This window comes from Pantherophis guttatus, chromosome 7 (assembly GCF_059756535.1).
Source record: "Pantherophis guttatus breed Tessera chromosome 7, ASM5975653v1, whole genome shotgun sequence".
Lineage (NCBI taxonomy): Eukaryota > Metazoa > Chordata > Lepidosauria > Squamata > Colubridae > Pantherophis > Pantherophis guttatus.
The window spans coordinates 32476534-32504058 of record NC_142069.1 but is presented as its reverse complement, the minus strand read 5'-3'; the positions used below and the strand labels follow the sequence as shown (position 1 = coordinate 32504058).

Genomic DNA, 27525 nt, shown 5'->3' with positions numbered 1-27525 from the left:
AAAACTTCATATTCTCCTTCTTTATCTAAATTGTTAGTTCTACAGTATTTTAAAGCTCGAAGCAAGAGGACGTACTTTTCTTTCGCTAAGAGAGGAAGCCCTCCGCTTAATTCGCAGGGCTTCTATCGTCCTTTGGGACCTGAAGAGTGGAGGTCACGGGTAAAACGTCGTTAACAACGGCGCGAGACGGGAACCTGAGGTGATGGCTAAACATCATCCAGATTTAATCTTCTGCCGCAAACAGGCGGGAGTGGGTGAGTAGTCCGTTACAGAGAGGGCGAGTATTGCTCTGCAGCCCATACCTGAAAGAGTTTCGTTTAAAAGATGGCGGGCGGGACGGAGACAAGTAATTATGAACGATGCACGGTAGCCATTCAAGTTGATTTCAGTTACTCGTTCCCAACCAACATGCTGGGCAATTCTGCCATGTTTAATGGCATGTGCTATGTAGCTAAAAGCTTTTTGTAAGTCTGGCGGCTGTACAAATTTAATAAATAATATTTTTTGTGATATTAAAATAAAATGGGTGAGTTTAGGCCAGTCATTCTCTCGGCTCAGAACAACCTCACAGTTGGTGGTGGTGGTTATGGGGAAAATAGGAGGGAGTACTACCGGTATGTATGTTCGCTGCCTCTTGAGATACTTATAAAGTAATAAAGGTGAGGTAAATAAAACCATCACCCATTTTCAGGACCAATGGTTCCATCATGTAAAAGTAAAGTGCCCGAAATGGGCAAACTGAAGAATTTGGGCAATATAATGATAAAGGGAGTGTCTGAAATTAGAGCATTCTGAAATTGTTCCATTGTATTGTGTTAGAATTCTCCTTGAAGTCTTTTACAATCAAATATCTAAGATTTCTGAGGAATGTGTAATTTAAGTGGATGGCAGGCACTGAAATAAACCAAGAGGAAGAGAAAAATGAGTTGAGCCAGAAAAATATTTTTTCTTTTTTATTGTTGGCACTTGGAAAACTTCCTTGTCTGCTTTCCTTTTTCAGAATGGACTGGAAGGTTGATAAGCAATGACTGGGTTGGACATTGGATTAAGTAGAATGTTACGAACATTATGCCCTTTTATTTGTATATCAAATATACAAATTTGTATATCATTGTTAATATCCTAGGCCAGATGCCCATTCTTTTCTTAAACTTCCCCAAAAAGTGTATATCAGGAGATTCCCTAATTTTTGACAATTCAATCTAACAAAATTAAAATCTAACTACTGGTTACAAGAAAGTAGCCTTTCAAATCTTTGCCTCTTTTGTGCATCCAGTTAATTATGACTTATTCAATAAATGCTTATATAGCATGATATATGTAACCTGGATCAGTTAAGAAATCTTCAAACACAAGTTTTTTTTCATATACATACATACATATATATAAATAGTTCACTGCTGATTTTCTTCAATAGCTTGTTAAGGAGAACATTTTTACTTACTATTTTAAATGGATATAGCAAAAAAAAATTTTTTTTTTAATTTACTGGCAACAAAATCCTCTAATCTACAGCTGTGAAATTCTGGCTTCTCCTTTTTGTTCACAAGCAGAGCAATGAAGCTTATGTATCTATATGCTTCTGGTGATGTGTGAAAAGCTGGCATTATATAGAATCCCTAGGAAATCTATCAAATTCGTGAACTATTTGTTGCACCAATGAAAGCTAGAATGGCATTTTAGTGAGAATGTTTTATACTTTGCCGGTTTGCCTTTTGGCATTGCATTGAATGCTTAGGAAATATATGAAATATTAAGTTCATATTTCGACATTCCATTTTTAGCATTCTATAGATTTCCTAGACATTCTATAAAATACCTAATTTCATACATTGACAGTAATATATAAGTATGAGCAGTGTGGTGGCCTAATGGTGAAGACACTTGCCTCCCGCTTGTTAACTGTCTTTCTTAACAACATAAATTTTGGCCTCAATTGTGATCATAATTTGAGGATTACCTGTATGTCACTACCAATCTCTGACTTAGTGGAACATAAACCTTCACTACTGTCTTTAAAAATCATGCTTATGTCACTTCACATATGCATGAATATTAGCATAATAAAGGGAATGCATAATATTTAAATTGATGTTTTGTTTTGAACTCTGAATATCAATATGACTTTATTTTTTGCTGTTGCAGCTATTGGGAGATTATGTGAAAAATGTAAGTATAGTTTCATACATATTTGTTGTGAATTCATGCCAGAATTGTTCACTAATTGACTAAAATATCAACATCTTTATTTTGTGAATATAATTAATTTCTTGGAATAATTTAAGTTAAAATCATTAGTGTTCTTAAAAGTTTGAATTTCATTTCCAAAAGCTGTTTTGATGCATGCAGAGGTGCAGTTAAAACCTATCTGCAAATTTTAAAAACAATTCTGAGATCATATGGCATCTGCAAGAGGTTGTCTAAAGCTCTTTTCATGTGCAAGTAAATTCTATATGTAGATACCCTTTGGAACTAAATTTCATATATATAGCTGTATTATTGCAGTTTAAATAGACTTGGGACATACCTGACCAGCAACTCCTTCGACCTAAATCAGGAAACTTGTTCGATTTGGTAGTGTTTCTAAAAAGCTAGATAGTTAATTAAAATATGAGAGTAGCCAAAACATTTTATAATTTGAAAATAAAATATTAGAAAGAATGAAATATGAAGGGGGAGTGTGATTCTTCAGGTAACCTGTCATCAAATACTAAGAGCTTCATTAACTCTTTGAATTGAACCTGAAAATGGTATAGAAAACTATGTAGGTGACAAGGTAATAACATTAAATGAAAGTGTTTGCCATTTCCAGTTGATAACTTCCTGTGACTGTACTTTAAATCAGCTTTTTCTGAATTGTTTTTCAAAGATGGGCTGATAGATAACCATAATATGATCAGAAGATAAAGCATAGCAAATCTGTGTCTACAAATGTGAGAAGTAACAAAAAGGTCTACAACGTATATGAAAGCTGTTGTTAGGATCAAATGATAGCTTAGAAATATTTGGCTGAATCAGCCCACAGTTGTCACTCTTAATACTGTATACGATATCAAATATATTGCTGGTCCTTTCAGACAAGCCAGAATATATGCAACATATTTACCAAAGACAACTATGGAAAGACCCCTCTGCAAAGGAAAATTGGACCAAGAAAGGCTTACAAACATACACATAATTTCTGTGCCAACTTTCCTACAGATAAAGAGATAGCAAAGTATTTAATTAATTTCAGATAGTTTACGACGTTTATTGTGAAGAATTTTTTAAAATAATGCTGCTAGTGGCATGACATGCAGTTTTCCTTGACTATAAGGTAGGGATAAGTAATATTTCAGTGGATATAGGAGGATGCATTATCATTTAACATTATTCGAATGGTAGCCAAAGGTATCATCCTGACATACTGATGGATAGGTCTGCTGTTTCTGTGGTGGTTGTTTTTAGGTGTGTTAAACTATTCTCAAAAGTAATATATCTATTTCAGCCATCTTTATTTTTTAGATATAGCTGGCAAATATTGATAGTGAAATTCTAGGTACCAAATGACTTCAAAAAGGGATCTAAGGTCTGCATGCTGTATACAGAGTGCTGAATACTTGCCATTATGAGGCAGAAGCAATAGTGCAAGTTAGTACAGTATAGACTAGGAAAATATGGATAGAGAAATGTAGTTGTTATACTTCCTCATGATCAATTGCTTCGTGCCACACTAATGTAAACCAATAATTTTATTCCTTCTGGAAACTAGAAATTGAATGCTGGTGGCAAGATTTTGAGCAGAGGAATTATAGTTTTTCCCATCCAATAAAAATGGAACTGAACTGCAAAAAGAAGTCACTTGTTCTTTCAGTAGGAATAAACTTACATGAATTAGGGCACAGATAATGTGAATCTATCTCTTCATTGGTAGGTATTTCTAAATCTATTTATATGGTCCAGTGCTTGTCATTGTCTTATTTATATTTTACTGCATTCATTGATGTGTATTATCAAGTTCATTTTCAACTTCTAATCACCACATAGATTTTTCCATAACAATCTGTCTCCATCCTGATGTTTCAGATCTTCCAACTGCACTCATCGCCACTTTAACGGAGTCTCTTCACCTTGCTGTTGGTCATGCTCTTCTTTCCTTCAACCTTTCTCAACATCAGGCCCTTCTCTAGGATGCTAGGTCTTTGCATAATGTGGCCAGAGTAGAATAATTTGAGCCAGGTCATTTTGTGCCTTGAGTGAGAACTCTGGATTGATTTGTTTGATGATCCATGTGTTTGTTTTTTTGGCTATCCATAGTATTCTCTGGAATCTTCTTCAACACCAAAGTTAAAAATGTCGATGTCCCTCTTATCCCACTTCTTCAACATTCAACGTTCACTTCCATAATGGATCACTGGGAATTTATTTACATTGCTTGCCCAGTACTGATCTTTATAGAGACATTACAGCATGTGTATATCTTTTCCATGTCTGTTCTACCAAGTTTTAGTTCCTTACAGTTGATTGTCGATTCTAAAAGGTGCTATCCATCATTTCAATACCTTTCATTGACTTCTGTTCATTCTGTGAGATTCCACCCCCTGCTCTGACTTCAGTGATGTGTTTCTAAATTGCTTTGTTAGAATTGCCTAAATGCTACTTGTCTTTTCAGCATTTCTTTTGTATAAATGAATAAATAGTTTATAAACTCTTGAGTTTTTCCATCCTAAAAATTATTGTAAGCTTATATTGACAAAATATTATTTTGGATTGATTCATTCTATTTGTTTATGCCCAAACTTGATAGTGCTTTCTAAAAGAAAGAAAAAGGTTACAGTTGGTTAAAGAGGATTTTTTCCCCATACACTACAAAATGGTAGTTTGATTAAAGTTATGGTGAAAGTCACTTACCATATATGCCAGTTGCCTTTTGCAACTTTTAAATGCAGTCTGCAAGGTGATATATTTATATTTTGGATGTTAAAAATCCACTGCAAACATGTAAGGTGGAAGAAAAAGGTCCAGTGACTACCTTTAAAATACATTCCCTATGTAATCAGTTGGACTACAGCTTCACTTTGTTTGAATGTTATCTTCTGTATATCTCTTGTCTCAAGTAAAATGTGTACACTTTTGTTCTCAGGTGATGGTAAATGTGTTATCTGCGACTCTTATGTACGGCCTTGTACACTGGTGCGCATTTGTGATGAGTGCAACTATGGCTCTTATCAAGGACGTTGTGTGATATGTGGGGGTCCTGGAGTCTCTGATGCTTATTACTGCAAGGAATGTACTATTCAGGAAAAAGATGTAAGTTTTTTTTTAAAAAAAATTATTTTTATCCTTTTAAACATATGTACATACATACAGTGCATTCAGAAAGTATTGAGACCCCCTTCACTTTTGTCAATTTTGTTATGTTTCAGCCTGATTCTATAGTTGCTGAAATTCATTTTTGTCCTCAGTACTCCATAATGACAAAGTGAAAACAGAATTTTAGAAATGGCTGTAAAAAGAAAAAACGGAAATATTACATTGGCATAAGTATTCAGACCTTCACTCAGTACCTTTGGCAGCAATTACAGCCTCGAGTCTTTTTGGGTATGGCACGACAAGCTTTGCACACCTGGATTGGAGGATTTTCTGCTACTCTTCCTTGCAAATCCTCTCAAGCTGAGTCTGTAGACAGGCATTTTCAGGTCCCTCCAGAGATGTTCAATAGGGTTCAAGTCAGGGCTCCGGCTGGGCCACTCTAGGACAATCACAGAATTGTCCCTAAGCCACTCCTGTGTTGTCATGTTGGAAAGTGAACCTTCAGCCCAGTCTTAGGTCTTCAGCGCTGTGAAACAGGTTTTAATTAAAGATATCCCTGTACTTTGCTCCATTCAGCTTTCCCTCAACACTGACCAGTTTCCCTGCTGCTGAAAAACACCCCCACAGCATGATGCTGCCACCACCAAGCTTCACTGTTAGGATGATATTGGGAAGGTGATGAGCAGTGGCTGGTTTCCTTCAGACACAACTTTTAGAGGCAAACAGTTTGATCTTGATTTCATCAGACCAGAGATACTTGTTCCTCAGAGTCTGAGAGTCCTTCAGGTGCTTTTTTGCAAACTCTAAGCAGGCTTTCATGTGTTTTGCACTGAGGAAAGGCTTCCATCTAACCATTCTGCCATAAAGCCCAGATTGGTGGAGGGCTGTAGTGATCGTTGTCCCATCTCTACACAGGATCTCTGGTGCTCAATCAGAGTCACCATCGCATTCTTGGTCACCCCTCTTACTAAGGCCCTTCCTCCACCAATTGCTCAGTTTGACTGGGCAACCAGTTCTTGGAACAGTCCTGATTGTGCCAAACATCTTCCATTTGAGAATTGTGGAGGCCATTGTACTGCTAGAACCTTCAGTGCAGCAGAAATTTTATTGTAGCCTTCCCCAGATCTGTGACTTGCAATAATCCTATCTCTGAGCTCTGCAGGTAGTTCCTTTGATCTCATGGCTTTTGCTCTGCTACAGTATGCATTGTCAGCTGTAACAGCTTCTATAGAGAAGTATGTGCCTTCCCAAATCATGCCCAATCAATTTAATTTACCACAGGTTGACTCCAATCAAAATATAGAAACATGTCAGCAACATATTAGTACATCTGCCATATACTATCTCTTACTTTAAAAAAAAAAACCTGTACTTTGAATGTATTATATCCATTCACCTTTACCTTTACTGGATTTTTGCCCCTTTTTGTTGTCTATGCCTGCTTCATTGTTTTTATTTGTCTGTTGTTATTTCAAATTCAATGTTCCTGAGTTTCAGGATAGTGCTATTCAAATAATGCACCTTTTGTGCAATTACAATTGATTGTAGAATTTTATGGAGAAATTGCATTGAAACAAATCCTACCCTTTTGTATTTCTATGCTAGTCTCATCAAATTTAGCGACAGCCTGCTTTTCTGTAAGTACTTTGTAAGACTGCAGTCTGGAATGTAAAATGCTATCTCTTAATTTGATACTAGGAATGGGACATAATTATCTATAGGCAGTATATGGGTTAATAGAGGACAAAAAATCTCTCATTCTCGCACACATACATACACACAGACACATATTCTATTGGAATTGTGATATACTATGATTATTCCTTTTGGAATCTATTAGGCTTAGCTTGTTCTAACTGTTTGACTTTTGCATCATTCCAGCGAGATGGCTGTCCCAAGATAGTCAATTTGGGGAGTTCAAAAACAGATCTCTTTTATGAGCGAAAGAAATATGGCTTCAAGAAAAGATGATCCCATCTCCACTGTGAAAGTACTCCTGAAAAATTTTGGACTTCATTTTTATAGGAAAGCAATTAAATGTATTTTGTTTCAATTCTAATAATTTGATGGAAAATATTGCTTACTAAAAATTATTGTCATTTTTCAATGAAAACAAATATTGAGTTAAATATTGTAATTTGAATCACTAAGTAAGTAAACTGGAATTCAGACCATGGATCTTGATAGACATAGACCTTTTTTCTGATATAATTCTTTCATTATATATTAGGTCAAACCCAAGGTTTTCTCAAGAATTTGATTAGCTGTTCTTTCAGTGTTATGGTGGATTATACCACAATAAAGTTTTTTAATAGCCTTCTAATGGAAACTTTCATATTTCTTGATCTTGGATTGGCATATATTTGATTGTTATTTTTTATTATCAGGGAGATAAATTCAGGCATAAATTGGTACTGGTAGTTTAACATCCATAACAATAAGGGGTTATAAACAGTAATCTAGAATTGCTCAGTAACTGAGACAACATAGAAGCTGAACAAATCAATAAAGAACATTTGGCATTACCCTAACTTGTGTTTCTTGCATCAGTACAATATATTTATACCATAAAACTAATTTTTTTCTATGAAAGTTTATTTGCCCTTTGAGACATACTCAATTATTCATTTGCTTATTGTTCAGCAAAGGGAAAATAATATAGTATCTGAAATTCCAGGTGCAAATCACGAGAAGCAGAATTTAAAAAGTTGGGTGTGCATCTTTTTTGTGTGCGATAGCCATCCTATTTACAAAATCATCCACAAATCCAAAATGTCGTCTGTTATTATCAGCTATCAAATCACAGCCAAATTTTACATATGTTGTAGTCCGTTTAGAAAAAAGCATATGGTAGTTATAGAAACTTTAAACACAAAGGTAATAAAATACATATTCACAAATCAAGTTTAAGAAAGGAAATAACCTCACATCCTCCTAATCCTTTTCTCAGGCATTCTTAAGGTTTTTAGAAAGACATAATTTTCAAATGCTTTTATTCACTTCCAGTGTATTTAATGATTTAAGCATATAAGCTCATACTGCAGACTTGTTACTCAAATGGTGTTTTGGAATAGAATATAACCATGTGATTTACTTAACTACATGATTAGGTTGTAATGTGGCAGTGAATCAGTTCACTGTATTTCAGCCTCCCTCAAAACAAATATTTTAACATACCTGTTTAGGAAATAGTAAAGAGAAGATTGGGGATCATAAATTATTTTTAATAATCTTTTGGTTCTTAAAATATGCAAATTGCAACCAATTTGATATTTTTAACACTATTATTCTAGGAAGAAGTTTATCATTCTAATTGGATACCATTTTATTCATAGGGATGTAAATGGAGGAACATGTACTGTACAAGGATCTTTCAAGGGGTGGAGTGGAGCTCCTTTACAGAATGTAAATTTTATTATTATCACAATATTCCCTAATGGACTGCATTACTTCAGTCCAAATGAGTGAATAATCATCAGTAATCTTTGCTAGGACATAAATATAGAAAGCAGGAATACACCACAAAGTAAGCCAAATGTGAAGTTTCCAAAAGAAACTTCATTTCTACCCCATACAACCTGAACCATATCTTAAGCCCATTTGTATCTATTAACTCCCTCTCCTTCCCCTGCCCTCAGGGTATATTTGTTTACCTTCATTCCTTTTTATGGTCATTATAAAATATAATAATTTTGTGGATTAGCTCTGAAATAAGATTACCCATTCTAAAAACTTTTTGTATTTCTATTGTGTGTATTTTGTGATCATACAATAAGTAGAAATATATAAAAATACTAAACAGAAGCACCAGTTATCAGGCTGGAAATTTTGGAACTTTCATTCATCACATAATTTATGCATCTGGACTATAGAAATGTCCCTAGTTTCTTTGGCCTTTAAATCAGGCAAGTGACAAAAGATTATTTTTTAAAAAGTAGAAGTATATAGAAACTTGTCATCTCATCATGAACTAATACTGTACCTAAAAATTCTGTAGCAAGTTTAAGCTAGAATTTAGTGCAATGAGATTACATAGGTATTATAAAACAGACATTAAGGATACCACGTTTCTTTGTAGGGCTTTAGTCATAATTCGAAGGGAAGTACCAAGTCCATGGAGCATGTTAAAATATGTGGAATGATAAAGAAGTGATCTGGAGAAAACAATCTTGTCAGGTGTCTACTGTAACTAATGAGCATTAGCAAAACAGCAATTTTCTTTTCCTACAATTCTCATTCATTGCAGTGGGGATATGCAAAACATATTTTGTATACATTGGGTTCCTTTCTCAATATATGCTTGTACATATAGTGGTTCTGTATAAAAAGACTGTACAACTGCCTGAAAATTGCAGTATTTGCCCAGACCAGGATGGAATCATAACTATTAAGCTTGGGCTAGATCATGAGAGCAGACATGAAAAGACCTATTAGTAATTATCTGAATCACGTGCATAATGGTTATATGGTTAGCTTAAATTCAGATGTCGTCTCATTTGTTTCTGAAATCTTGCCTACAAAGGGTTTTCAGAACAACAACTGTCTAATCAATTAAATCTTTCTAACAAGGGAATGAAGCACTGAATCACCTGAACTAGATTAACATAAAACCTAATGTACTGATTGGAATAATTTCTTGTCCTAGTGAGAACAACTGCTTCTTCTGTTACAATTGGTCATACCTCCATAGGACTACAAATGTCTAAATTGCAAAATCCTCTGCAATTAATAACATATTCCTGTTATATTGTATTTTGCATCTCAAAGTGACATAATGTGCTTCTTGGCACCTTTCATTTGACAGGCAGGAAAAAACTCATTTCCTTTGGGTTTAAATGTCAGCTGATGAGAAGAATGATGGATGATGAATGAGTGCTAATTACAACTAATTATAGACTGACTAATCTTTCCTGGTATTAAAACTACTATGATAGAAGGGTGTTTGTTATTGTTTTCTTTCACATTTTTCTTCTAATTGTTCAGTAGATGCCATTTGATGTGATTACTGAATTTTCTAGACTGCTTTTACAATCTGTATCAGACTTCCATTTTGGGCTGGAATTTTATAGACAATAAGTGATTCTGTGTTACTGGTAAATACTAGTAACTATTAACATGTCTGGATTTAAATCTTTATTAATACATTCCTATTGTTTCATATTATTTAGAAATGACTATACTGAAATACCTGAAAATTTCACATATTGGAATTTTACAGCAGTTTGCTTCCAATAAAAAAGGAATTAATGGATTTATTAATATACAATTGCTTATGAATTTACTACTACCGTCTGTCTTCCTAATTAACTAGTTCTAATATAAATATAAATATGGTGGACTATTACATAGCGATGAGTTATCTACTTGAAAAAAATATGCATTCCTAATGATTGATCTGCATTCTTAAATTCCTTGGAATAAGAATCAATGGCTTTTTCACATAAACAATTAATTTTAGTCTCAAGTACTGTGACAGCTGGATTTGAAAAAGGGCCTTCGATGTGTCTTTTTAAAGATAAGGGATGCTATCTGAGCTCCATTAATTTAGGAGAATAATTATGGATTGCAATTTTAATTACATTACTTTTCTATGTCTAGAAAAAGAAATATTAATTTAGGAGTGTAATTATGGATTGCAATTTTAATTACATTACTTTTCTATGTCTAGAAAAGGAAATATTCTTATGATTGAACAAATGACCTTTTAACATCAATTTAACTTCACTATTCATCAAATACAGCTGCGGAGCACAGAAAAACAAATTATTTTATTTATTTTTTGCATTTCTAAACTGCCCTTCTTCAAAGAGGGCCTCTTATTTTATTAACATTTTATGCCTTTTAGTGGCCAGTCACATTAAATGTCTTAAATTTTAAAACATCATTTTAAGAATATAGGACACTGTCGTATCTATATAGTTATGTTTCAATTCATTCTAATCAACCTGTTGTCCAGTATTCAGCAATCTATAGGTATTTCAGTGTTTAACCATATGTACTCTATCATTACGCCTTTCAGTTAACTACTGTACTCTATTGTACAATACATTGATTTGATTTGGACTTCAAAGGAAGAATAGTTAAATATTAAATTTTTAATGCAATTGGAGAAAATGTTTTTACTGTGTCTATTTTTATTTTATTCAAAAACAAGGTTAAAATACAACTCCCAAAAATGTAAAAAAAGATCAAAAACCCCACAAACCCAATCAAGACGCTAAAAAAGAAAAAAAGTGCATCAAAAAACCCTGAACGCATATTACCCCCCCCCCCATTCAATACCGTTTAATATATTACTACGACATTGATTCTTGGGAATAAATTGGAAAAAAATGTTAAGTGCGCTTGTAGATTTTGGGATTTTCAGTGAGTACTTTTTAACATTTAGTTTCAATTAAAAGTAAGTGTTCAAAAACTAGATTTAGATTTAAGACCTATTTTGGAAAGGAAAAAAAAGCTTTGCTTTAAATACTAGATGGAATATCTGGGTCATTTATTCAATGCTCGTAATTATCACAAAAGAATAGTACAATATAATTGAAGAATTTTGTCCCAAACATAACAGCTAGGCTATTCAACTAAACACCCTTAATCTATGAGCTATGCCAACAAATAGGATTAACTGAACTGAGCTCCATGTTCTTTAGCATTAGAAAATAAGTGAATAAGATTCTGAAACCAACTCACAAATGCTCTAGTATGAAAATGTCTTTGAAGAAAAATAAAGACGTCAGTCAATAGACGCTGATAAAACACCGTGTTGCCTTCCTTTTGAACAGCGGAGCTTCACGTTTTTATCCAGTTGCTTTTTATTTGAGAATGCCGAGGCCGATTTTTTTTAATTAAAAACTACACTTCCCATGAACCTCCTTCGAACCGTCCAAATTTTTCTTGCATACGTAGGAAAATCTTTTAGCCACTGGTTAAATCAAATGGCCAATCTGCAGAACCCCTCATGCCTTTAGCCAATCGGAAGGCTGTTGCTATCATGGTGCTGTTATTTTTAGAACTGCGTGCCCTTCTACGCCTTGCAGGCTGTTCTCCCGAGTTCTCTGCTTGCGTCTGAAGTTACGTTGACGAGGATGATGCACCGGCGCACTGGTGAGAAAGTAGTCCCTAATCATGCGCATTCACAGTTCAGCCAAGGGAAACATACTTCATGAATAGTTAAAATGCCATCTGACAGCCGTGTCTTGTGAGGTTTTGTTTAGGGGATGTGAGGTGATTTGCATATCCTTCAGCATCTGCGAGACGAAAATAAGCAGCAAAATATGTGCGCTGAGCTTAAATATGCGGGCTGCGGACTTTAAGCGGAGGAGTAAGCGAGAAGATCGGAGGCCTACGCGGAACCTTTATGCCTCGACAATGTATTGTTTTGAACAGGTCCGCGAGCGATAGGAGCGCAAACGACGAAGTTGAGGGATCATCGAAACGAAGACGCTTAACTGTCTGCCTTAAAATTAAACTGACCGACTGGGAAACGCACACATATTGCGCTTCGGTAAACGTTGCTAGTTTTTGTAGACAATACGGCTGTCTCCAAAACAAGAAGGCTGGCTCTATCCCGCTGTCTGTGCCAGGTGAGACGGTCCTCCCGCCGTGGAGGAGGCAAAAGTTGAACACCACCCTCCCCACCTACGGACCACCACCAGCCCTTCTCTAAGGGAAAGTTCAAAGTCTGCTTCACCAAATCTTTATTAAGAAAGTTCAGGCCTCAACAAAATAGGATGTGTTACCATCAAACACACAGCAAGCAGCCAGTGGTTATTAGAGTACCCTTGGAATTTTGCCTTGTCTCTGAGAGAAATTAACAATAGGCAAGTTTAGGAAGGTCTGTTGGGACTGACTTCAGGCAGGGGTAAAATAGACATACTTTTTTTCCTGATATGTACACTGTATGTAGTCAACTTCCATTTGTTTAGTGACAATTCGACAATAGTGAAAACAATGACTTTGGACAATTTTTCACATTCATGAGGGTTGCAGCATCCCCATGATCATATCGTCAAAATTCAGACATTGGACATGTCCTGGGGTTATGTGATCACCTTTTGTGACCTTCTGACAAAGTCAATGGGGAAGCTAGATTCACTCAACAGCTGTGTTACTAACTTAACAGCTGCACTGACTCTTTAACAATTATGGCAAGAAAGATCGTAAAATGGGGCAAAACTCACTTAACTGCTTAGCAATGGAAATTTTGGGCTCAATTATGGTTGCAAGTCCAGGATTACCTTTGTATATTTGCATATATATTGTTTAAACAGGTGTCCTTTTCTGCAGAACTTTCTCAGAAATAGAGTAAAAGTAGGGTTTGCTTATAGGTGTTTGTCATATGCAGATATCAGAAACTGAGGAAGGTTTTGGAAAAGCTTGAAATTCTACACAATATTGGCTACATTGTAAGAGGAGAGTTATATATAGTTTATAGTAACAAAAACTCTGACTTTTACCTTTTATTAAAAAGCATAAGATTGTTTCAAAACCATACATATAGGTAATTTTCCTTTAGACAGGTAACTGTAACAGAAATAGGCACTGGTACCTAAAGAAGTACATGAGAAGAACACTGATCATTATGACTGATAAAGAATATTTGTAGCTCAGGTTTGAAATGAGGGGTCCTTGGTGCTCTATGAATTTGGGGGTTTTTTTGTAGACTGTTCATTACCTCAACTAGGTAACATCATATGACCCATATTTCATTGGGTAATGTATCATCTACAAGAAAACAACCAAGCTCACACAGCACCAAGGACCCTTTCTTATGACTGAATTAAGCCACTTGCTTCTGCTTGCATAGTCTTATTTTACCATTTAAAATAATCTTAATACTAATACATTAAAGAAATATTTTTGGAAGTTACAGTAGCATGAGTAAATTTAGGAATTTACCTCTTCAAGGAACTTGAATAAACTTTAAACATTTAGGAATAACCTCTTCAAGGAACTTGAATAAATTCTAGTATGTACATCATTGTAATCTATCGTGCATATATTTAGGGCAATAGCATGCCATCTTTTAGCATTGTTGCTTATATTTCTGAGACATCATTTAAGGATCTAAATATGAATGGATAACGAGTAGCTGAAAGAATGTTTTGTATTTAAGACTGCAGTTTATTAATGAGGCAGGCTTCTGCAAAGTTTTCATTCATATGCATTTGTGCATTAAGATCAGCCTTCAGAAGATTGCATTTTATATGCAAGGCAGTAGGAAGTTACCATAAACCCATTTATAGTATTTGTGTGTCTAATGCTGGGTTGTTTTTGAACGATTCTATCCCATCAGGAGTAAACTCTACTGTTCTCACATTTCCTAAATTTTAACATACAAAAAACTGTCTATTTGTTTCATTAGAGAAAAATGGAAAATTAAAGAATTTTTGTGATGCTAATGTGTCTTCATTAAAGGTGAATGGTAAAGTCTTGGTTTTCATTTGAGTCTCTAATACAGAATCAGCAGCTGTAGTTACTTCTGATGAATTAATTTAGGTAAAGGGTTGAGACCTTACAGGTGGTCCAACTATTTTACTAAGTTATTGGTACCGTAGTAATGGGATCTAATCTATATTAAATGATTGGTTTTATATTTATACTAATTAATGCAAAAAAATTACTAGAATTACAGTATGAAGGGGTTAATTCAATAACAGTACAAAGAAAATTGTTGTTAGCGATAGAGCGATCGACTTACAAACATTTGCAACAAGAGCGAAGCGCACGCCACGGCACATCGCGAGTTAAATAGAAACCGACGTTGGGGAAGTAGTTCCGGCCCGCCCTCCCCTCTCCTTCCTTGTCCTTTGCAAGTCGCATCACCATGGGTGTGGAAGAGAATATCCTTGCGCAGGGTTGCTAAGGGTGAAACTTTTCATTTACTTTGCTCACTTTGGGCCAGGGAGAGGGTGGCTTCAGGTTTCCCGCGGAGGGAGGAAAGTAAGGAAAGAAGGGGGCTCTCCATTCAATATCCTCTCACCCCACTTCTGATTTGGCCTATAGAGGGGGGAGAAGTTATCGAAATAGCATCCGTACGGTTTAAAAATATATATCGAATATACCACATCAGCGCTTTGTGAAAAAGAAACTCCCAAAAAATATCTGGAAAGAAAAAGAAGCCACCAAACCACCTTTCCTGGTGCTGAAAAAAAAAAAAAGGAAAAAGGAAAAAAAAGTAAGTAAATGCTTATGGCTAGAGAGAGGGAGAGGGAGCGGGTGGGCATTATCGAAGAGTATTCCCTATAGATATACTATTTACATTTGCTTGAAGAATGCCTTTTTGACCAAGTTTGCCGTCTCGACACCCTTTCCTATTCAAGGTTGCTTTTTCCGCCGCTCCTTTAAAGGGCGATTTCATCGGGGCCTCTTTCAGAAGCCGCCGCTCTTCCAAGTCGGGTTCTGAGAAGTCATGTCGGGGTTCCTTCTCCGCCCGTTCCCCCTCCCCGCCCCCGGTTCCCTAGGGGAGAACGGCTCTGCCTTTACAAGCAAACCTTCCCTTCTAGTAATATTGTTTCCCTTAGAACCAGCAACATTGCTGATATTACAGTATTAGTTTGAAGGGCGAGGAAGTCTGAAAACCATTTAGCTTGAACGACTGAAGAGACTCCAGTTCACCATTTTGTCTTCGTTCATTTTATTGGAATCGTGACCCGACTATTAAAAGAAATTCCTATAAAACAGATTTTGGTTTAAAGAGAACATACTGCGGACGAGCTTGTATTCTTCGCTTTTTCTTTAAAGGATATGAAAATGGTTGCTGATATCAAATAATGGAGGTGGAGGGAAGGGGGCACAATGGAAAGTCGGGGGGTCGAGCTAGGGTGTTTATTTCGTTCCATTTGGCTTAATCCGGATCAATGGCCAGCGCGGCTTTGTCTAAAAAGTGGTTCCATCCCTTTTATACTCGAATTTTCTCTCCCCACCGCCTCCTTATGATTTCGTATGTCACAAACACAGACCTAGGGAAAAAATAAGATGCGGGTTCCCATCCCCCACCTCCGTCCGAAGGCTTAAGACGGGTAAACTTGTTCTTCCTTCTCAATGGTTTTTTTTTTTTATTATTTAAAAAAAAAAGCTGGATTGAGAGCCGGAGAGGCTCAGTCAAATGAAATTGCCGTAGTCGTTCCTGCAGCAATACTTTCTGGGGATCAAAAACGCACTTTCCGGCTTCCATCGATTCCTTGTTCGTGAGGTAAATTAGACTCGGCATTTTCCTTTGGGCCACAAAGAGATCCTGGGGCCTAATCAGCGCCTTGGACGCCTCGCAACCTGGGATTATTTGTTTTTCCCCGAAAGAGAGAAGCAGGGATGACCCTCTCAGCCCCGAAGGGAGCTAGAGGTAATCGGTTGAGCAGGCTGGCTTTTAAAAGAAAACTCGGCCAGACTTGGGCTGTCCCGGGTTTCTTCCAGGGAGAAGGTCAGGTCTCAATAACCTTCACTTGGGCACGGACTTTTTTTCCCCCTGCCTTCGGTGGGCTTTGTAGGCGTGCTTATGCGAGTCCCCTTAAGGAGCACGAGAGGGATTAGGGCCACAAGGGTACCTCGACACTTGCAGGGGCGAAACGGAAACCTCCGCGAGAGGGCCGGCAAAATAGCCCCCTTGCTCTGTGGAGAAAACGGCAAAGTGGCTTCTCTTCTCCAAGGAAGGCTACATCTCAAGACTTGCCCTGCCTCCGCGTGTAAAAGCTTGTGGGGGGGGGTGGTGTCTTAGGAAAAATGTCCATCCTGGGTCTCACTTCCAGGTAGGCAGGATTGCGCTGGGGGTTGGGGAGATCTCTTATGGGCCTCCAGCAAAGGAGGAATGAAAGGCTAGAGTGGGAGAGAAGGAGCTGCTGTGCTTTGCCAAGTGCCTGATATTTCCTCAGCCGGCCTCTCTCCTGGCTCCACACGCTTTTCCGCACACAGGAGAGAAAGAGGGCGAGAAGAAATAGGCGATTATAGCTGAAATGCGAAATGGCAAGGGGGAGCGGCGGCGGCGGGGGGGCTGGGGGGGGTTGAGCAATAGAGCGCAAAGAGCGCATGCGCCATGGAAAATTTTACACGGCTTAGCTGAGCAGGCGCTCGCCTGGGCCAGCTTTGGCGCAAAGCAAATGGAGAAGGGTAGTTAAAAGACAAAGTAGGTCACTTACTCGGGCGTTCCATTTTGTAACAGATGCTGAATTCATGAGGTAGTACGGCTTCGGAGACACCGGAATTGGGAGGAGGCCAAGAAACTGTTCGCAGAGGTAGGGTCATTAGAGAGGCTTCATCAGCGAATGTTGGCAACTGCGCTTAAGGAGGCAGGGGGAGGGGCAGGCAAGCCGCCCGAGACCTTTCGGCGGGGGGGGGGAGGAGGTCCCTAGGGAGAAAACAGTACATCAACTTCGCACGTGGGCGGAGGCTTGGGAAGGAGTTGGTGATTTGTCCATATAACCCTATGGGGGCAACGGATTTTGATAGAGGAAATACTAGATTGGGCAGTTGTGGTTCGAGAACATTTCTAGGATTCGCCCCTCTGTTCTTCCTTCGTCTTTAAAGTAGATAACTTGAGTTTCTGTAAACAGCGGATTGCTGTGAGAGTCGGTTGAACCAAGGCTCCTGTTCTGTTTAGATGTCTCCTGTAAGCATAGGTAACAGATTAATCAGGAATTCAGATTTTTTAATTGGTCAGTGTGGGCTTTTATTTTTTAAAGTACTTCTGATCATCAGCCTAACAGCTACTCTAGATAATTAAGAACGTTTTTAAAAAGTTCTCTAGTATTCTATGTTTAAAGTATTTTACTCAATTACTCTATGACTAGGCAGCTATACACTCCTCCCAAAGAAATAACTATAGTTTAACTGTTTATATGCAAAATCATTGAGTAATATTGATTACAATCTCATGGAGATTGTTATTTAATTTGTTGTCTCATGGATATAATTGCCACATGCAGAATAAATTGCAATATTTTATATTCTCGAGATAATTGACTATTCTGAAATAACTTCAATTTTATTATTGAAGCTTTATAAAAAAAACAGATTTAATTCTGTTATTAGTCTCTGATGTTGTCTCACTTGTTTCCAAATTAACGATCTTAAGGATTAAGGAATTCTAATGAATGCAAGTTTACTTTGCTAATAATTAAAGCTAAGGTATTATTTTTCAGATCTTTTTTAAAAATTGCTGTACCAAATTTGGAGAATTCTTTTATATTTAGTAAATTTTTGTTCTGATTTTATAATTTGAATATACTAAAATGTACAATATTGTGAGGGGGCTCCTTTAAAATTATTTCTTGGTACTTTTAGTCTGATGAGAAACATTCTATTCGAGAAAAATGCGAAGTAAAATAAAACATCCTTGAACAGAAACATAATGCCAAGTGACTTGGGCTGATTTGACTTGCTGCCTTTCTGTTACTTGATCTAATTACTATTAATAGATCATTGTGTAGGTCATTATTTCTTATTTCTTGGGTTTCAAGACCATCAGATTAAAAAAAGACTGGGTAATTTACAGTTTTTTAAAAAATAGATACTTTTTTAAAAAGTCACCTAACATTTATGTCTACATTAGAACAAAATGGATTTCTTTAGATCCAAATGTTGCTGTTCTCATTACATTTATTTGGCAGTAAGCCCCTTTGAATCTGGAGGGAATTAAGCCTAATTATTCAGAAGTGAGCTCAAGGTGATTTGTGTCCTGTTCTTGAGAAAGTGGCAAACAAGAATAGTATTTTCTGAATAACATTTTTCTTTTTGTATGTTTCTTTAGGATGATTGGCAAGATAACTCTATAATCATAAATTATGGTATGCATGTTATAGATCATAGCCTTGTGGGCCCCCCCCAAAAAGAAAACCTTTCACAGTCATAAATTACTTTCCTAAATGTTCTAGTTTCTCAAAACAATAATTTCACAGGACACAGATACAAACTATTTTATATACTTGAGCTTTGTGTTAGTTGGTCTTGCCTTCCAAGTTAAATAGGCATATTCAAATAGTTTTGATACAGTTTATAGCCTAGTTGCTCCTGGAGTACAAACTCTTAAGGTCTTGGATTCTGCTATCAGAAATAATTTTATGGCTATCCCCATTCAGATGGAATTATTTTAGAAGCTTCTGTATTGGTTGCAATAACAACACAGGTAGTCCTCAATTTACAATCATTTAGTGACCTTTTGAAGTTACAATGGCACTGAAAAAGTTGACTTATGACCATTTTTCATACAGTCAACCATTGTAGCATCCTAGGATCACATGATCAAAATTTTCTTGGCAACTGGCATGTATTTATGATGGTTGCAGTGTTCCAGGGTCATGTGATCACCATTTGCGACCTCAAGCAAAATCAGTAGGAAAGCCAGATTCACTTAACAATCATATTACTAACTTTATAACTGTAATGATTCTCTGAACAACTGTGGCAACAAAGGTGGTAAAATGGGGCAAAATTCACTTAACAAACTTGTCTTCCTTAACAATGGAAATTTTGGGCTCAGTTGTAGTCATAAGTTCAGGACTACCTGTATGCTTGAAGAATAGAACTTTTAAAATCTTGTATATATACTCCCATTTACATTTTGATGCAAAGCTCTGCTTTATATTTTTAAGAGATTTGCTGGGTTAAAACAAAGACCTGTTTTCTCTAATATATTAATTTCCCACAATGACTTAACTAGATACCTATGGAAAGTCCACAAACAGGACATGAGGGCGGTCCTCTTCTCATTGGTTCACAGCAGCTGATAATCAGAGGTATGCTTCATGTTAACCTGGAGATAGCAAATAACCTTCTCAATTTAATAGCCATTATTCTTTGTAAATTTATTCCCTTTGACAATCTCTAGGTATTACATCTTTTAATTATTGAAAGAGGAGGATTTATTGCCAATCTTTCTATCTCTTTCCAACAAATGTAAAGTTCCCATAGATAGCTGCTCCTTAAATACCAAAAGATAAAGATGAAAGAAATGACACTGGAGCATGCATCCTTATCTATTTTTCACAAATTGAACTGACATTTGAAGGGTGCTGTCTCAGATTACTGTTTTGTGGGAAATTCCATAGTTTAATTACTGTAAGAGGTGATGGTTTATTAAATACACCACCTTATGTCCTTTTGCCACACCATTTAATATGCTTTCAAGTATTGGTACACAAATGAAGTTGCAATTAGAAATGGCAGATATGCTGACACAGATGTCTAAGAATGAGGCTATGAGTGAAAAAAGATGATAATTTTTCTTCCTGTTCCTTAATGGAATGCTGTTCTAGTCCCAGGTTTCCAGTGGGCTCCTAGCTTCTGAATACCGGTACCAAATAGTTTATCAGAAGAAATACTTGCCATAAACCGCCACATTTTGTAGTGCATCATTGAAATTCAACTCTAGTATTCATTTTTTGAATATTTTATGGACCCAAAACAGGCTATTGACTAAGGTGCCAATTAAAAACTGGATCTGTTACATTGCAGGTAAATTGATGATACATACAATCCTCAATTTAAATAATCATATATATCTTTTCTAGGCACTTAAGAGTATTATTGGATAGAGTAAAACAATGTGGATTGAAGTATTATTGAGAGAGACAGTAAATCATTTGGTAGTGTAACCCACCCTAAAAGAAGAGAAGTTTGGTTAAGAATTTTTTAAACTAGTCTGCATGTCACACAGAAACCATTAAAAGCATCATTAGATATTTGCATCTTTACAAGTGACTGTTTAATTGAACATTCCTGGGGCCAGTAGGTACTTGTTAATTCCTCTCCAATATTATTTTTTGTTCATATGAAATGATGCTAAAGAAAGAATGTTTCAAATATTTAATAGTTTGCTATTAGAACAACAGAGATGGGAGGCATTATAATTTGCTTCTCAATTTTATCTCCTTAAATGTATTGAACTGCTATATCTAGTAGCTTAAAATGAAATTTAAATGTAACTTTGTCTGTTATATTTAGTATCAGAAATTCAGAAGGTAGGTCTATCAACACATCAGCATACCATAAATTGGGTGGTTGTGGTAAATGTGCTTATTTATATCATTTGTATCTGTACAGAACATACTGTTCCAATGTTAAATACTGTGAGTGTCTGAAGATACCAAGTATCTAAGACAGACAGACAGACAGACAGACAGACAAATGAGGGGGGAAGGGGAGTAGAGAGAAAGAGATCAGTGTAGTTATTGGGTGTCATATAAGTTTAATGTTTAGATAGAACGATCAATCAGTGCAGTCATTGGGGGTGTCATGTGACATACAAGTTTAACGTTTTATTGTTATAAAACAATGTTTCCATGCTATTTTGAAGGAAGAGAAATTGGGTAAAAAAACTTACAAAATGAAAGTAAGCTGTTCAGTATTTATTTATATTTCTTATTTCTTAACTGCTTATTTCTCAGACGGGCTTTGGGCAGTGTACGATGTAGTAAATAAATGCAGACCAAATATAGCATGTATATAGGCTAAGATACATATTTCTTGGAAGCAATAATTAGATCCAGGTTGAGTTATTTATTTAGAAGATTTATATGGCCGCCCACTCGCTCTCTGTGACTCTGGGCGGCTTACAAATAACAGTGATTACATGACTAGAACTATAGTTTTCAGATCATGAGAAACAGCATTCCCAATTTTTTCTGTTCAAATCAGCTCTTACTTGGAAGACTTGCATATATTTTTTGGAGCTGCATTTTAAGAAGTACACAGATAAACTGGAAGGTGTTCAAATGAAGTAAAAATACAATTAACGTGGAAAACAAGTCATCAAAATTATGATGAATGATTAGCCAGTGGATCATAGATTTGAACTAAATCACTTAAAAAGGCTCTTTTCAGTATAGTAACGTTATATATTCACACGTGCATATGTAAATATATAGATTTGCATGCATATAATGTGCAGGCACTCTAGAACTTTAGTGAGTATGCTGTGCTATGTTAAATTTCTATTAGAGGACATGGCAATATTGTATATTATAATCAGCACATTTTATTCTTTTACAGCTACCTGGCTTTCAAAATCTCAGATAAATAACAGTTGGCACATGAGAAAAAGTGACTTGAATTCTTTTATTAACTTAACTTTGTAGGTAACCCAATAGAAAATATATATATAGTGCCAGTTTATACACTCAAGACAATAGTACTTACTTTCTGGTTTCTAAATCACTTTTATGTCCCAGTCCAAAAAAATCTATAAAATTATTTAAACAAAGCTGTATATTAGATTGGAAAATCAAATCCGTAGTATCTTAAAATCCCATGTAAGAACTTGATTTGTCCACCATAACAATCGCTCTGAAATTACATACAATTTATACATAGCAATTGCTTTAGCTAATTTTTGAATTGTTTTAAAACAGAAGTATTGCTTTGCCATAATATTAAATATACCATACTTACTCCTTTTCTTCCTTTTCTCTTTTTCCAGGAGCCAAAATCCATTTATGGTTGTATCCTTTGTCTATTTTTAATATACTGCCCTAATTTGCTTGCTGTAAAGGGAGTATGCATCTAGAGATCAAAGTTGCTCTGAACTTCATCATCTCATATCTGTACAACAAGCTTCCACGAAGGCGAGCTGACCTGTTTGGTGAAGAGCTAGAGAGGCTGCTAAAAAAGAAATATGAAGGTCACTGGTATCCAGAGAAACCTCTGAAAGGTTCTGGCTACCGTTGTGTTCACATTGGAGAAACTGTGGACCCCGTAGTGGAAATGGCAGCCAAGCGGAGTGGACTTGCTGTAGAGGATGTGCGAGCCAATGTCCCTGAAGAACTCAGTGTTTGGATTGATCCCTTTGAGGTTTCTTACCAAATTGGTGAGAAAGGGTCAGTCAAGGTCCTCTATCTGGATGACAGTGAGGGCTGCAGTGCAGCTGAGTTGGACAAGGAGATCAAGAGCAGTTTCAATCCTGATGCACAGGTGTTTGTACCTATTGGAAGCCAGGACAATTCTTTGTCTAATTCTCCATCACCATCTTTTGGTCAGTCACCTAGCCCTACATTCATCCCACGATCTGCTCAGCCAATTACTTTTACCACTGCTACATTTGCTGCCACAAAGTTTGGCTCAACTAAAATGAAGAAAGGTGGAGGAGCTGGAGCAAGCACCAATGGTACAGGGGTTCCACAGCAGCCACAACGTTTGGTCCGTTCACCCACCAATAGCCTGCTGAAGCACAAAGGCCTTTCCCTGTCTATGCATTCTCTGAACTTCATCGGGGGCAGCCCAGCCCCTCAGTCTCAACTCTCCCCCAATGCCAAGGAGTTTGTTTACAATGGTGGATCACCAGGAGCCAGCAGCCTCTTCTTTGATAGTGTAGCCACTGAAACCCAGGCTGGTGGCATTCCTCCTGCATCACAGTTCAGTGCCAGTAGTGGCAGCAGCTTTGACATGGCTCAGGTTTTTGGTGGAAGCACCAACAGCCTTTTTCTGGAGAAGACACCCTTTGTGGAAGGACTCAGCTACAATCTGAATGCCATGCAGTATCCCAATCAGTCGTTCCAGCCAGTGGTTTTGGCCAACTGACCATCATATGAGTATTCTGGGGAAAACCACTTCCAAAAAAAAAAAACCTGAGAGAAAAATAATTAAGAAATATTTGAAATCTTATAAATATAACTTCTTGGAAAGAGATGAAACTTCTTGTGTCATGCCAGGGAGCGCTGCTGAAGCACTGATTCTTTTTAAACTTGTATTCTGTGCTCTTTCCTACCTGTTGTTGTATGTTTAATGAAAGAGGCTATCCTTCTTGGCCCAGCAGTGGTTGGAACCAGAGTTACTTTATTTAATCTCCCATGCTGCTCATTGGAACTGGTCTTCAAATATGCTTGCTGTAAGGATGGCCTTGTTCAGGTGCTGTCATGTTCTTCATACCCAGATGTCTTGAATTTTCTCAGTTTTTCAGGTGGCCTAGGGTAGGGATGGGAAATGATCAAATACCTCTGGTTGTGTAACATCTCAAGCACTTCCCGGGGAGACTTGTGGTTTGTTTTCATATATATATGAGCGGCATAGATGGTGGGATAAATTAGTTAAATTTCTTAGAACTCTCAGATTTTATAATCCTAGAACAGAAAACAAAGTTTATCTTATGCTAACTGGTGATGACAGGGTCTTGCAGTGAAAATTTTATTTCCCTGGAAATTCCTCTAGAGGATAATGTGACATCTGGGACAGTATTTTGCCTCATGCTTCCTACAAGCCTCTTTTTTTCTCTAGTCTTCTTAAAAGCTAGATTGTGGTGGATTTTAGGGAAGCTCAGGCCCATTTGCTAATAATATGACAAATAGAGCTCTATATGAAAATTCTTCTGACCTGTGAAAAAGAATTATCCTTGTATATTGCACTCATTCAAGAGTAAGGGTGAATGTTGGATTTGTTGGTGTTTTGTGCCTGAGAACATCTGTTGGTGTTTCTCTGGATTAATCAGTTGGAAATTTTGTCAGGTTCTATGCTCTTCTGATTGGTAGCTGATCATTTGGTTACTAGTTCTCATAGAAAAGATGGTTCTCCTACTTTCAAATATTATAAGCACTACGTTTGACAGGGATAAAGGAGTTATTGTGTAGGCTATTCTCTGAATGGATGGTAAGAGGGTTTGCACTTTGAATTTCACATCTCCTAGGACTTTTGACCAAAAATGTTACATTTTTCATTGGAAAGGAATCAGGTATTCTTGTATAGAAGAGCACCTCACATACCTGTTCCAGCTTGAAGTTGTTCCATCTCAAGGCTCTGCATCAGGGATGAAATGGGCTTGCCATAGAATATCCAAGTGATTTGAACGTGAAGAAAGTGTTCACTGATAGAACTATAGAGTCTGTCCTTCCTTATTATTGTTGGTGAGCTAGCAATCCCAATTGTATTCTGTATTTCTCCTTTTTTCAGCGGGAGAGGATGCCAGGAAGAAATAGACAATAGTGGCCTTCTAATGTTGAGTTTTTTGCAAACCAATTGACAGAATTTGCCTTAGATAGGAAACCTTCCCCATCTATGCCTTATAAAATAATTATGAGTCCCAGAATTTACCTAGCTATGGTAATGAGTAAGCAATCTTTTTAAGGAGTTAAATGAGTGAGCAGTGAAGATAGGAAGAGGAAACTGACTGGTAAACGGTATCCCATTTAGGCAGTTTTACATCCTCCACTTTATGCTCTCTTCTATAGCTCAGTTTGGGTTGTATTAACTCTTGCTTCTGCAACTTTTCTGGCAAAGTCTTGTCAAATAGATAAGCTAAAATACGTTCTTCTAGAGCTTGACCTTTTAAGTTTCCCTTCCCCACTCCCTCAACCTACATTAAGGATTCCTTGCTAGAATATAAAAGAGCCTTAACCTCCAGATGCACCTATCCTCCAGAGAACGGTAACTATTTTTAATGTGTTCAATATCATGGGTGTAGTTATGGGAAATGTTTCCTGCCTAGGCACATTGTGGGATTGAATTGAAGGATATTTTAATATGCCCCTAAAGTGAGTCCTTTCTTTGTTTCCTCCCCTTTCATGGGATGAGGAAAGAAGACACTAAAAGTATATTGAACACTCTGCCTGTTTTCTGATGCACTCAGTGGATGAAGAGGGAAAGTACACAGTAATGAAAAGGTAAAACTGCATAGGGCTGAAACTTTAAACCTGAACAAAACTATTACAAACTGTTCAGCTTTACGCTTGTTCATGCTTTCCCCCAAAAGTATCACTGCCACCCACTTGCCCCTGTGGAGTGTATTGTAATGTAGACTGCCTAGTTATTACACTGGACTTGAACCACATCTTCCTCCCGGGTAGAGACTATCCATCCAGCATAATCTCTGTTAATTTATTCCTGTAGCAGAGAAGGATGCCACAAACCCACCTTTAAGGATTATATGCATACCCTTCTAAGGTTTAGAATAAGAGGGAGGAAGTCTCACTTAGCACCTGCAATTTGCAATGTTTGACACTGCTTTATTATACTCTTGCTTTTGGAAAAGAAGTCTACATGCACAAGGAAGAAAGGGGGAGGGACCAACCTCTATTTCCTAAAGAAACACATAATGAACACACATAACTCTGCTTCAGAAGCATTTCCAGTGCTGACAACAATGAAACTCACGGCCTCTTTTTTGGTCTTCTTGTCTCAAGAGTTAGATGTTTGGCTTCAATTTTATTTTTAAGACCTGCACTAATTTACCTGGTTTCATAGGAAGAAAAAAAGAATTTTTTTTAACTTTTATTTTTATGGGTTTGTGTTAATTTTTTGTTGTCTGTTTATATTGAATAATTTGCTACATTTGTAAAATGTAAGAGGTATATATAATATATGTATATTTCTAACGTACAAAATGAAACTTTTCTTTTCAAAATTTTTTCTTAGAGGAGAGAAAAATATTTTTTCAGGAAAATTTTAAAAAAGCAGCAGTGAAAGCTCCTTTTTCCCTTGTTTCCCTCCTTCCTGACCCTTTTTGAAGAGTGAATCAACAACATGTGATCTAAAGTGGACGGATGAACACAAAGAGGACATAATTATGTATGTTTTTTAATGCAGAGGTCCATGCTGTTCTTGTTCGTCTCTTTGGTTTTCTTGTTTTTGTTTTGTTTTTTACAGGCAGAGGGCCATTGAGTAGGGATTCAGAGGGGGTGGGGTTCTGTTTTCTTTTTTTCTCTAGCAAAGGAGGAATACAATCAGCGTTTTGTATTCAGAATGTTGTGCAATATTTTGGAACAGGACATTGGCATGTCTAAAGATTTAGTTAAAAACAACAAAGGTTGATCAAATCTGTACAGTTTCTATTGTTCCAGATTTTTTTAAGTTTGTATTAAAAGCATGATACATAATAGCTTCTTGTCCTGTTGTTTGTACAAGCACATAATGTTTAAGGATGAAAAACAAGACTTTCTTTTTGGATTTGAAAGTAGACATGATTCCACATAAGGCTGTGGTATACAGAATTGTGGGAAGCCTGAAGGAAAAAAACTTGGCTCTTTCTCTGAGATGTTCCCCTGAATAAATGAGGTCTAGCTTTAATATCCCCAAGTTGGGCTTGTTTCTGTTAATTAGACTAAAATCAATAGATCTGAAGTAAAACTAATTTATGACAATTTAACGTTTTGCAATGGCATAGGTTAAAAGAGGTCAAAACATTGGTACATAACCTATATTTGTCTCAAATACATCTTTTTTAATAGAGCAACTCTTTGTTTATATGCAACTACATTCCACCGAGTTCATCAGAGTAAAACTTCACGTTTTGTGTGTTTTCATGCAAGACGGTGATCTTTTATA

At 36.6% G+C, this 27525-nt stretch overlaps 3 protein-coding genes and 1 long non-coding RNA gene across 9 annotated transcripts in view; 2 read left to right on the top strand and 2 right to left on the bottom strand.

The window, feature by feature from the left end:
* ACO2 (aconitase 2) overlaps positions 1–588 on the bottom strand; it is a 29840-nt gene extending 29252 nt beyond the window's left edge. Inside the window, exon 1 of one of the 2 annotated variants that reach the window (XM_087873115.1) lies at positions 76–588. The gene's annotated coding sequence lies outside the window, so the exon portion shown is untranslated. The remainder of the gene's footprint in view (positions 1–75) is intronic. The other variant, XM_087873113.1, reaches the window with a different exon arrangement.
* Positions 131–7817, top strand: PHF5A (PHD finger protein 5A). The gene is made up of 4 exons (XM_034403635.3): positions 131–254; positions 2146–2169; positions 5123–5289; positions 7174–7817. Exons 1-4 carry the CDS (start codon positions 203–205, stop codon positions 7261–7263), a joined length of 333 nt encoding a protein of 110 aa, XP_034259526.1. The 5' UTR covers positions 131–202; the 3' UTR covers positions 7264–7817.
* A 4266-nt stretch (positions 7818–12083) lies between these two features.
* Positions 12084–17555, bottom strand: LOC148112799 (uncharacterized). The gene is made up of 2 exons (XR_015728718.1): positions 17421–17555; positions 12084–12536 (listed from the first exon to the last, which is right to left on the bottom strand). It is a non-coding gene; the product is annotated as an uncharacterized LOC148112799 (long non-coding RNA).
* Positions 15093–27079, top strand: TOB2 (transducer of ERBB2, 2). Of its 5 annotated transcripts, XM_034403634.3 has the most exons (4): positions 15178–15466; positions 17444–17516; positions 19940–20015; positions 22697–27079. In XM_034403634.3, the coding sequence occupies exon 4, from the start codon at positions 22774–22776 to the stop codon at positions 23791–23793; it is 1020 nt and encodes a 339-aa protein (XP_034259525.1). In that variant the 5' UTR covers positions 15178–15466; positions 17444–17516; positions 19940–20015; positions 22697–22773; the 3' UTR covers positions 23794–27079. The 5 variants fall into 5 exon arrangements, with proteins under 5 accessions (XP_087729243.1, XP_087729245.1, XP_034259525.1 ...); XM_087873119.1 differs by lacking the exon at positions 17444–17516 and having other exon boundaries at positions 15164–15466; XM_087873118.1 differs by lacking the exon at positions 19940–20015.
* The last annotated feature ends 446 nt before the right edge of the window (positions 27080–27525 follow it).

Coding starts and splice junctions, on each gene's coding strand:
- PHF5A (XM_034403635.3), top strand. CDS start 203: ATGGCTAAACATCATCCAGATTTAATCTTCTGCCGCAAACAGGCGGGA. Junction 255..2,145: donor CCGCAAACAGGCGGGAGTGG/GTGAGTAGTCCG, acceptor TTGCTGTTGCAG/CTATTGGGAGATTATGTGAA. Junction 5,290..7,173: donor GTACTATTCAGGAAAAAGAT/GTAAGTTTTTTT, acceptor GCATCATTCCAG/CGAGATGGCTGTCCCAAGAT.
- TOB2 (XM_087873117.1), top strand. CDS start 22,774: ATGCATCTAGAGATCAAAGTTGCTCTGAACTTCATCATCTCATATCTG.